The following is a 12,913-nucleotide window of genomic DNA, read 5'->3' as shown; positions in this document are numbered from 1 at the left end:
CAGAAATCATCTAAATATCATAATTCAACTTAAATGGTACAATTCTTCATGTAACATCTTTTAATCTAATATTTTGAAATAGAGAGAATTGAGTCATTGTGCGGCTGATATGGTGAATTGGAATAGAGAGAATTGCAATAAATTAAAGATTGATATTGAAGAATGTCGGCGCCAAATTCAAAATGTCTGTCTCAATAGTACAGGTTATAACCAAGACCAGTTGGTGCGGCTGAGGAAGAAAATGAGCAGGTTGTTATCTCAAGAAGATGCTTATTGGCGGCAGCGTGCTAAAACTCATTGGTATCGAGACGGTGACCGGAACACGAAATTCTTTCATGCCTCTGCTACTGCTAGAAAGAAGGTTAACCGAATATTATCTCTTGAGGACACCTCAGGTAATAAAATCTCTGACAACAAAGGTATGTGTGAAATTGCAAAGAATTATTTTTTGGAGTTATTCCAAAAAAATAATAATCATGCGGCCCCTGTTATACAAGTTATCCGGCAGTCAGTGACAGATGATGACAATGTAACACTTACAGAACCTTTCACCAAGGAAGAATTTCGTGAGGCAATGTTCTCCATGCATCCGGATAAATGCTCCGGTCCGGATGGTTACAGTCCGGGTTTTTATCAACAATTTTGGAACATGTGTAGTGATGAGATTTTCAAAGAATGTTGCATTTGGCTAGACACAGGATCCTTCCCACCCGACTTGAACATGACGAATATTGCTTTAATACCAAAAGGTAACTCCCAGACTTCTATGAAGGATTGGCGCCCCATTGCTCTTTGTAATGTGTTATACAAGCTCATTTCCAAGGTACTTGCTAACAGACTCAAAATTATTCTTCATAAGTGCATCTCTGACAATCAGTCGGCTTTCGTTCCTAATAGATCCATATTAGATAATGCGATGGTTGCTATTGAGGTTATCCATTTTATGAAGACAAAAACTAGAGGAAATGATAAGTTTGTTGCTCTTAAACTTGACATTAGCAAAGCTTATGACAGAATGGATTGGGATTATCTGAAAGCGGTCATGGAAAAAATGGGATTTAATTACAAGTGGATTCAATGGATGGCCATGTGTGTTGAATCGGTTGACTATAGCGTCCTTGTGAATGGGGAACATGTTGGACCTGTTATTCCAGGACGAGGTTTGCGACAAGGGGACCCCCTCTCCCCGTATCTTTTTATTATTTGTGCAGAGGGCCTTTCTTCCTTAATACGAAATGCCGAGGAAAATGAAACTATATCCGGCACTAGTATATGTCGCGGGGCTCCGTCAGTATCTCATTTGTTGTTTGCTGATGACTGTTTTTTGTTCTTTAAAGCAGAAGAAAGTCAGGCACAAGTTATGAAAAATATTCTGAATACTTACGAGGCGGCGTCGGGCCAAGCTATTAGTTTGCCGAAGTCAGAAATATTCTATAGCAGAAACGTGTCTGATGCTTTGAAACATAATATTACTAATATTTTGGCGGTCAGGGCTGTGATGGGAACAGGTAAGTATTTAGGCATGCCGTCTATGATTGGGAGAGATAGGACAGCCACTTTTGCTTTCATTAAAGACCGGGTATGGCAAAGAATCAACTCCTGGAGTAGCAAGTGTCTTTCGAAGGCAGGAAGGGAGGTCATGATTAAGTCGGTACTCCAAGCTATTCCGTCTTATGTCATGAGTCTCTTCCAAATTCCAGATACACTTATTACTTCTATCGAAAGGATGGTGAACTCGTTTTGGTGGGGCCATGGTAGAACCACTCATAGAGGTATAAATTGGCTGAGTTGGGAAAAGCTGTCCATGCACAAATCTCACGGGGGAATGGGCTTCAAAGATCTGTCCGCCTTTAATCTTGCGATGTTAGGAAAGCAAGCTTGGAAATTTCTTTCGGAGCCACATTCCCTTGTCTCTCGTATTTTTAAAGCTCGATATTTTCCGACTAAATCCTTTCTTAATGCTAGCATTGGTCATAATCCGAGCTATGTTTGGAGGAGTATCCTACGTTCCCGTTTCATTGTCCGTGGGGAGCAAGATGGAGCATTGGCTCTGGTGCAACTATTCCTATCCTTGATGCACCTTGGTTGGCTGATGGAGGATCTATTGATGGAAATATTGCAGAAGGTGTTTATGTTCGCAACTTTAATGTTCAAAGCTTATTATCTGAACATGGTAAGAATTGGAATGCACCCCTTATTCAACAGATTTTCAGAACTGATATTGCTGCAGCAATATTGCATACGCCTCTATATGACCAAGTTATCCATGATCGCCTCATTTGGAAAGCAGAAAGTAATGGCTGTTATATGGTGCGGAGTGCATATAGGTTATGTGTGGAAGAGTTAATTGATGTTTCTCATCTCCGTCGTCCGGGTAATTGGCAGAGCATTTGGCAATTAAAGGTGCCGCCGAAGGTGAAAAATCTGGTTTGGCGTATGTGTCGGGGGTGCTTACCGACTAGAGTTCGATTGCAAGATAAAGGGGTCTCGTGTCCGACGGACTGTGCAAGTTGCGATGCTGCTCATGAGGACTTGAATCACCTTTTATTTGAATGTTCTTTTGCTATCCAAGTTTGGAATTCCGCCGGAATTTGGCATGAAGTTCAAAATGCAGCAATACAGTCGGATAATGCTGTTAATACCATTTTTTATTTACTGCATAAGCTGCCAATGAATGTTCAACAAAGGATTGCTGCTATTTTTTGGAGTTTATGGAAGCATAGGAACCTTAAAATTTGGGAGAATGTTGATGAAAATAGTGCACAGGTTGTTGACAGGGCTCGACATTTGATTGAAGATTGGCAAGAAGCAAATCGACCGCGTTCAGCAGCGTTTCAGCATGAGAATTTGCAGCAGCGGTCTGCTATCTCTGTGCAGGCTCACGCACAGCATCAGCAGCAGTCTGCTAGCTCAATGCAAGCTCACGTACAGCAGCAAAACAGACCAGCAGCTGCTGTTCAGCCGAGATGGACACCTCCGAGCAATGGGAGACTTAAGTGTAATGTAGACGCGGCGTTTTCGGAACGATTTCAGAGGACAGGTATCGGCGTGTGTATTCGTGATGAGTCTGGAATCTTTGTGCTAGCTAAAGTGTTGAATTTTGATCAAATTTATCCCGTGGCTGTCGGCGAGGCGTTAGGTCTATATCATGCCCTCCAATGGATGCAAGACATGCAGTTTGACAATATAGATTTTGAGATTGACTCAAAAATCACTCGAGATGCCTTCCACTCCCGCACGATCAATGTCACAGAGTTTGGTAATATAATTGACGCGTGCCGTGAGATTTTTTCCTCCTCCTTTACAAACTCCCGGGTCGAGTTTATTAGGCGACAAGCGAATGCGGCGGCTCATGCCCTTGCAAGAGAAGCCACATCCTTAGCTAGTCCCATGATTTATTATGTTATCCCACATTGTATTGAAACCATTATTATAAATGAAATGATATAAGCTTCTTTCTTTCAAAAAAAATCTTTTAATCTAATCAAAATAAGAGAGCCCCTATTTGAAAGTAACAAACATTATTGTAAAATAACAACTATAACCGCGCTATACCAAATATCGTAGCCGACTTTGGACAAACCGCATACGCTGTTCTGTACAAAATGTTATCAAATTGCTGCTATAATTGTGGCACTTCACTATCACATTTAAAATCTTCCTCTTTCTAATTTTTTTTCTTTGTCCTTTTTTTCTCAAAATCAAAAAGAAAAACGGATACAACAAATAGAAGCATGCAAAATTCACAATGTTTTCAAAGATTCTTGAAACCATTCATTAATTCCATTCATTATCATTATTTATTAAACCCATTATTATTAATCAACATTCAAAATTCGAATTCATCAATTCATAAGAGAAAAAAAACTCATTAATTAAATTTCATAATAGGAATTAATTTTATGAATCAAAACAGAGATAAATTAAAAAGATTGAAGTTATTATGATCAATTCATAAAGCAACACTCCTCGAATTAGGTGTACGTCCCGATGTCAGACATGCGTGAGTATCAGTGCCAAACATGACACAACACTTATGTACATGATTGCATCAAATTATGTGATTTACTCAAATTAGGCGTCGGACATGCGGACATCGAGACCAACACCAATTACTTTAAATTACGTGATTTTATCAAATTATTAACGGTGTTGGTGTGTCGGTCTCCATGTCGTGTCTAATATTTGTATCGGTAATAGTTACAAAACGATGCATTGCATGATCAGTTCATTTAAAACAAAACCACTCAATTCGAGTCTATAAATTAGGGCTAGGGTTTAAGAATCGGGAAAAACCTATGTTCAAAAAATAAAGATAGAAAGAGTTAGGGAGAGAGAAAAAGAAACATACAAACGTGTTAAAGCTTTGTTTGTCTGATGTTGACGCAGTTGTTGTTGTTGTTGTTTTCTTAATTAATCGTTTTCTTTATTCTTAATCCTTCTTAACTTTCTTATTGCTAGTAAATTTCTTTTGAAGGAGACTTACGAGTTGCAACTATTTATATAACTAGGGTTACCATAATTTTGCTTAATTTAAGACGAATAATCAAATGATTAAACTAATGTGATCCTCGTCATTTTAATTGTAATCGTTGATTAAGTTTGATCCAACGATTGTCATTTATTTTGAGGTAATCCGATTGAAGTTTATCTAAATTATTATAGTAACTATATATTTTTAAGGGCTAAATTATAGTAACTGTTGTTACCGAAAAATACTCTCACGAGTATCTAACTAAGCGTACATTGAGGGATAAGTAAAAGTAGTTTGCTTAAATTTTTATTAAAAGGTAGTAAATAATTTGGAGTTTAATAAATTAAAAACTAGTAGAATACACAGTTTTTCCGTAAGAATCGCGTAATATTACGGTAATTATATAAAAAAATTACATCGTTAATTTGTCAATGTTTAAATATATTAAATAAAAATTATTAGCATTAATCTAATGTTTCTCTTTTATATACAAAAATCAATTAAATATTTGAGTCGCACTCGTCGGAGATTTTATTTCCGTATATATGCGAAAACAAATTTTTATGTATCGAGAAAGTATATATGATAAATTTTAAAAACTTGTGACTATTTTCAAATATCAACATTAATGTTGTGTTTCTATTAAGTATTTTGTTATTTTATATGAAAAACACCTTTCAATATCTGCACTACGTCCGTTGTGGATTTTAAATGTTTATATATGCGGGAACAAATTTTTATGTACATATATGAGAAAGTCGATATCATAAATTTTTAAAAACTCATGACCATTTTTTAAAGATCAAAATTAACGTAGTGTTTCTATTAAATAACTTTTTATTTTATATGTAAAACACCGTTAAATATTTGCACTGTACTCATTGATGATTTTATAAGCTTACATATAAGCAAAAGCAATATATCTCTCTCTCCTTTCTCTCTTGTGAGCCGTCACAAAAACCCTACTTTCTTCTCCTTCATCCACCAAAGAGGAGTGATTTAGGGTCAATTTTTGACCCAAAATCATCCCTCTAACTCGTTTTTCTATTTACCCTTTATTGAAATAAGTGATTTTCACATCTATTTCGTTTTATTTTGTGATTTCCTCATCTTCGTGCTACGTTGGTTGTTCGTCGTCTTTGTGCGACGTTGTTTGTTTTTCTTGTTTCTCTCAAGTATTTGATCGCTTCAGATTGTCAGATCAGCTTAGATCCAGTGCAGATCCAATCAATGACTTTGGCGTCATCCACGTTGCAGATCCGGAAACATGGTTATTCCGGAGATTTAAATATAGTCATATGTGTAGGCATTTGTACTTTGTCGTTTTATGCTATTAACATGGATGTTGTGAGCCTGTTCACAGATTCATCCTTTTTGTTTTTAGCGAATTTGCATTATATCGATGTACTCTTTCAATTTAAATGAATGAATATCTTTTATTTTGTCAAAAAAAAATGTACCGATATGATAAAATTTTAAAAACTTATGACTATTTTAAAAAATAAATTTTATAGTGTTTCCATTTACTTTTTTTTATTTTTTATGCAAATGAGTGAGCTTAAGATATTAAAAAGTGACCTTTACCCCACACTCGTTGAAAAAAATGTTTGTTTAGTATTTTTTTTAGTCAAAAAAATTATTTTTGACTCTAAAATGAAAAGCTATTAGAATTTTCAGGTGTTCTTCATCGTAATTTTATTAAAAAAATCACTTTAATATAAGAATAGAGCTAGAAAGGAGACCAGCAGAGGCCACAATCTCACATAAACTTTAAGAAAAAAAATAATGCTAGTATGCTACATATTTTTTTTGTCTCAATATTTATTTTTTGTGAACTGTGTACTGACCTTTTTTAGACTCAATATATTGAGCCTTAAACATCTAAGTTCCCATGCTTATTAATTGCATTAATCTTTAATGAAAATCTTTGACACCAAAAACAAAGTGGAGTCTTTTCTACAATTTTTAGAAGAATCGTAACAGTTGACTATAGAACTCCAGTTTATAATTCCTTGTTGCAATTTTTCTTTTGAAATATCGAATAATTGCCTACAATTTTGTATGCACACACAACTGCCTACGATTCCATGATCACAATTGCATCCTCCTACGTTTGGATTTTAGTTGTTTCATGGTATCTTTTTGTGCTTTTCAAAGATCGTTCTAGTCTCGTATTTCTCTAAAAAACCTCAATGTACTCAACTTTCTTATATCTTGTAATTTTTTCAACTCTGTTCCCCCCTATGCTAAATTTCTGGCTCCATCCTTGCTTTAATATAGTTGTCTACAAATAAGTTAAAAATCACTTGTCTAAAAAAAAGTTTTTTTTATTATGGTAAACAAACACAAAACATTTTTTACTTCTTATAAAATCTCTAAAAAATTATCTATAAATTAATGAATACCAAAATCACTTACTTTCTTAATACTTAATATACAGACTTTTAGAGATTATTTTCTAGCAATTGTATAGAAAACGAAAAGTTATTATGTATTTGTTTACCATAATCAAAATCACTTTAAAAAATGATTTTTAAATTGTTTGGATACAACTATAAGTAAAAATTTTATTATAAAATTACCATGAAGGATATTGAATTTATATATCTAGGCTTACGATAAATGTGTTTAATTTATTGAAATTATTAGTTGCGTGTTGGTGTCTGACACCGACAAACGTCGTTACGTTGAAATAATTCATTTTTTCAATTTACTACCAGTTCAATGTGTCAATATCAATATTATGTCTAGTGTCTATGTCTATGTTAGTGCTTCATAGTATTCTAGGGTTTACTTGAATATTAAGTATGTTTACTTGAATATTAGTGTTTTTATTTACTTTCTTGACTAATATGTAAACTTTTAGTTTGATAGTTTGGACAACATATATAGGCTTTGTTTCAAACTCTCTCCCTCTTCCTTCCTTTTGATTGTGTAGACAAGATATTATTTAATAAATAAATCAGATGTTTTTTTCTTGATATTTCAGATTTTTATATGATTCATTCTTTGTGTTTGTATTCAATCTGCTTTTCAATTTTTCATCTCACTTCTTTTCAGTTCAAGTAGATTGTTATTCAATCTCATTTAATTTGTTTTTTTTGGTTACATCATACAACTTGAATCTGATGTTGTTTCGGTGTTTTTTATGAGACTAGAATCAATACATGTAGGGATATCAAAATAAGCTTGAGAGCTAGCACTATATATAATTGCTTTAGCAAGATGATGAGCAACCACGTTAGCTTCTCTTTTAGAGAACTCAACATGAGAGTTATAAACACTAGACTCAACTATGCAACGAAATTTCCTAATAACAAAACCAGACTTGGTACAATCTTGGATAGTACTATTATAGGCATAAACTACAATTTTAGTACAATCTTAGTGTTTCCATTAACTTTTTTTATTTTATATTCAAATTAGTGGGATTAAGAGATTAAAAAGTGACCTTTAAATATTTAACCCGCACTTGTTGATTTTTTTTTAGGAATTAATGGCAAATTAATTATGAAACCTACCAAATTAGTGAGATTAAAAGCTTAATGGATGACATATCAGGTAATTTGGTGGATATCAACTTTAATATATATTTTTAGGGGAAATAGATATAGTAATAGTGAACCATGATCCCACTAAATTAGTAGTATTAAGAGTCTAATAGTTTGTTACACATTAAAAAAAAAGTGATTTTAATATTTAATAATGTATAGATTAAGGGTTTGTTAAGGAAAACAATCACTTTGATCATTTTTAAGTGTTTGTTTAGTGTCTCTGTGAACTTAAGTCAATAGGTAAGTATATTACATAACATATGCAGGGTCTGAAGTTCGAACCCCGGATATCCCACTTATTCACCTTAAAGTTGACTTTCTAGCAACTAGGTTACTTGACAAAAAAAAATGTTTGTTTAGTGCATTTTTTTTTAGGCTAAAGTGCAACTTTGGCCCCTTATCTTTCAAAAAGTTGCGATTTTGGTCCCCTAACTTTGAAAACTACAATTTTGGCCCCCTAACTTTGAAAACTGCTGAGAAGGCGACACGTGTCCAAAAAAGGGGCCATTTTGAAAAGATAAGGGGCCATAATCGCAACATTTTGAAAAGATAAGGGGTCAATAGACATATTTCCCTTAAGTTAGGGGGTTAAAAGAGCATATTTCCCTAAACATGGGGGACCAAAATTGTAGTTTTCATACTTAGGGGGCCAAAATCGCAACTTTTTGAAAGATAGGGGGCCAAAGTTGCACTTTAGCCTTTTTTTTAAAATCATTTTTGACTCTAAAGTGAAAAGCTATCAGAAATTTTAAATGTTCTCCATCGTAATTTTGTTAAAAAAAAGTCACTTTAATATAAGGATAGAGATAGAAGGGGGGACCAACAAAGGCCACAATTGTAATATCCCGCCTGACAGTGTCGGTATATTACCCGTTGACCGTGTCAGAGGAATTAAATTATGGAAAAGCAAATTAATGGAAACATTTTATGACATGTCAGCTATTTACGGGAAAAGTATAGTGTCGGATTTAACACGTTTAAAGGCAAGGGCATAATGGTAATTTCACGTGGAAAGGATATTTAATTGGTTTTAACCCAAAAATATCTCATTTCCTATTCTCTTTCTCTCTCTTCAAATGTTGGCAAACTTTTTCTCTTCCTTCTCTCTACTCCATCGATCTCTCCTTCTTCTCTCCCTACCTCACCAATTCATCAAGTCTTCTTCATCAAGAATCATGTTCAAGTTTGGTCCTTCTATCATCCTACAAGAGATTGGTACTTTGGGGTAAGCTTCTTTCCACTTCTTCTCCTCTTTATAAGAAATTCAAGGTTAGGGTTTTGTTGTTTGGGAAAGAGGAAGCTAGAGCTTGCTTATGTTATGGTTCTCCCTTGTTCAAGGAAGTGATATGAAGTTGTAGTGAGATGATTTAACTATTTGTCCTTCTCAAGGGAAGTTTAAGAAATTTAGGGTTTGGTTTGATCAAGAAGCTAAGGCTTTTGTTTTGTTGATTAGGGCTTATAAGGATCCTATTTCATGGAGTTGGAGAGTGAAGCATGAAAACAACCTTGAAGTTGATTTTGTCTTGAAGTCAAGAGTTATGGTTTGGCTCATGGTATTATGAAAGAGGTTTCAAGCTAGGTTTTCTTCAAGATCAAGAAATCATGGTGCTAAGGTTGCAAGAAAGAGCAATAAAATGGATTGGTCTAAGTCAAGGAAGTAAGTGTTTAAAGCTAGGGTTTTGGCTTGTTTGGATTTGGAACTTTGTGATGCTTCAAGAACTTGATTAGGTGAGTTCCATAGCTAGTTTTCCTACCCTTTGGGATTATGATTATGCCATGGATGTTTAGTATGAATAACATGAAATTCTAGGGTTTATGTATTAGTCTAGTTGCCCCTTTTTATGTCATGCATGCTATACATGTTAATACTTGCCATATGCATGTTTTATAAGTTTCCAATGATCAAATATGTACCAAAACATATAGAGACACTTGGTTTGAGGTTTTTGGGTCAAAAATACCATTTTTAAGTGTTCTGGACTGTCCTAACTCGCCACAGCGAGTTATTACTCGCCACGGCGAGCTAGAACTCCAAAAAGGGGGTCCTGCTCGCCCCCAACTCGCAGCTGCGAGCTGCTGCTCGCCTCCCCAGCAAATCTACTCGCCTAGGCGAGTAAGACAGGGAGAAATCCCATTGTTTTGCTCGCTTCAGGCAGGCGTGGGGATTCGCGACGCAGTTTTCTCTGTGGTGTCTTTTAACGAATGTAAACCCCTCAAACCAAGGTCTCAAATGATGATTAATGAAAGCATGATTTTTTATGATATGAGGCAAGTATTAAGCATGTTAGTAAGGCATGGCATACGAGAGAAACAAGTCATGAATCGGGTAGCAAAATATTCATTAAGCAAGGGAAAACTAGAGCCTCGACATAGTTGTCGAGAATTAGCTAGTTAGCAAGATCCCTAGAATGTTAAGACGCGAAGTATGCTATCTTCGCACATGATTAAGATTAAGATAGTAAGCATGTTAAGTCGTGGTTTGATTAGTTAATCACTCCACCATGATTAAGAACTTTCAAGCATGAACAAGTATAAGTATACCGCTAATCGGATCGACTCAAGGGTCCGAGGTAATAAGCAAGCATGTATGTATAAGTTTATTTTATATGAACGACAAGACTATGACTAATATAAGTAGGTGGCATGTCTCTTGCTATCCACATCAGGGGGATACAAGAGGTTCTCGATCTAAGGAGAACGATTCAAGCCGTAAGGGACCCGCATGTCGCTGAAATAAGCAAGACGTAGGTGCTCGTGTCTCTTGTTATCCACGCTAGGGGGATACGGGAGGTTCTCGACCTAAGGGGAACGGTTTAAGCCACAAGGGACCCGCATGACACCGAGGGAGTCCGATGTACGTACATCGGTCATGTATGGGATTGATCTCGGGGTTACTCCACCCGGGACTATCCGTAAAATGAACCAAGATAATAATTGTTTGTTCAACGCTAACCCAATGAATGAACTTAGATACATTTATGTATGATATGATTATGATTATGTTATGTTCATGAGTATGCAAGAGTGAATCCATGCAAGTTTATGTTTAAGAATAAGAGCATTAGATGCTACATGACAAGTACAAGACATGGATTAGAGCAAGTAAAGAACATGATACCGATGACGATCTTAGGTTTCCCCTAATCGTCCGGTTTAGATTAGTGTCATGATATGTTATGTTTAGGCCTCGATACGTAGAGCGTATTCTTGGCAATGTGGTCTAGGTTCCCTCAACCGCCATGACACGTATAGGAAGTGAAGCCTATAACAAGTTAAGTCAAGACTATGACGGCTCTAGTATGCACTACCGTCTAAGCATGCAAGTCCCCACACACGTATAATCAACCGTCAGGTTGTAATGTAGACACGTGTTAACCGTAGGTTTCCCCTCGAGGTTGCCTATAGCCTAGGGTTTAGGGGAACTCACTGAGACATTATGTCTCATCCCAATCCTTATTTGTTTCAGATAAGCTGGATGTTATGCATGTTCGGAGCTGGATGGATATTACGTCAAGGGTTCGTTCGTAAAGCTGCAGGACGATATGGTCATCAAGGATGTATTTTTATGTATGGATGAGTTGTATTGTATTATGATTTATACGAACGTGACTTGATGTAATTATTATTCATTCGTAAAATTTTATGTTGTATATTTTAATGTATCCAGTACTAATATTAACGCACGTGCTAGACTTTCTAGATACGTCTGGTATGGGTGTTACAACAATCTCCCCTGAACTTTAAAAAAAAAAAAAAAACTATACTAGTATGCTATAATATTTTTAGTCTCAATATTTATTTTTTGTGAACTGTATATGACATTGTATACTAACCTTTTTTTTACTCAATATATTGAGCCTTAAACACAAAAGTTTCTATGCTTAATTGCATTAATCCTTAACTAAAATATTTGACACCAAAACAAAGTAGAGTTTTTTCTACAGTAATTAGAAGAATCATAACCCTTGACTATATAACTCCAGTTTGTAATTCCCCATTGCAATTTCTCTTTTGAAATATCGAATCATTGCCTGCAATTTTGTTTGCGCACTCTCAACAACGTACCCTACGATTCGAAGCTTGTTGAAAACGAAGCATCCACACTACACTTCATAAAATCTCACGAAGGCCGCAACCACTTCATTTTAGGATTTACCATACCTATTGATTCCATGCTTCTCCCCACTACTCTAGCTTCCATCCATTATTCTATCAACTTTGCTTTCCCCTTATAGACAACCCCAACTTTGCTTTCCATCCATTCTTCATATTAGCGCGAGAATATTGCCGCAAAATATGCAAAAGAACTTCCATGAATTGATTGAACTGCGTTCATGTCTACTCTAAACTCCCATCATTCACCACACCTCCTCGCTCCTACCACAGTACAAGAATAAATGTATGTCTTTTAAGCTATTCATTGTATAAAGAGTTAAATAAGTTTTTGGTCCCTATAAATATAGCAAATTTTGTTTTTAGTCCTCATAAAAAAGGAATAGAAAAATGATGCTTCAAAGAAATTTGAGGTTAATTGTTTCAATTATGTTGACCAAGTGTGTGTCTGCGAAATTCACTATCTGCTAATAACACTACATAATGAAACTTCAGTCTGTAAAATCTAATTCAACTGACAATGTCAATATTGTTATATTGTGCGTTGTACCTAGGTGCAACCCAGAACTTCGTAGTGTGAGTATCATTTGATGTTTGTCATTTCATCCATGTAAAAAAAATTGGAATCAAATTAATACATTTGTTGGCCGTCAGGATAAGTGTTATCATGTTCCTATAGAATCACTAATTTGTCTTGTTTTGTCAATATTGTATAGACTAGAAACTAATATAGTAGTCCCCGTGAGCTTAGCTCAGTTGGTATGGACATTCC

The 12,913-nt window shown here is 35.3% G+C and overlaps 1 protein-coding gene across 1 annotated transcript; it reads left to right on the top strand.

Annotated features, from left to right (window-relative positions):
- The first annotated feature begins 109 nt into the window (after positions 1 to 109).
- Positions 110 to 3,450, top strand: LOC146912393 (uncharacterized). The gene is made up of 2 exons (XM_085720723.1): positions 110 to 1,909; positions 1,999 to 3,450. Exons 1-2 carry the CDS (start codon positions 110 to 112, stop codon positions 3,448 to 3,450), a joined length of 3,252 nt encoding a protein of 1,083 aa, XP_085576849.1.
- Positions 3,451 to 12,913: the final 9,463 nt, after the last annotated feature.

Source organism: Medicago sativa, chromosome 6 (assembly GCF_051527215.1).
Source record: "Medicago sativa cultivar Bolivia chromosome 6, Bolivia_mono, whole genome shotgun sequence".
Taxonomy (NCBI): Eukaryota; Viridiplantae; Streptophyta; class Magnoliopsida; order Fabales; family Fabaceae; genus Medicago; species Medicago sativa.
This window is presented reverse-complemented; position numbering and strand designations above follow the sequence as displayed.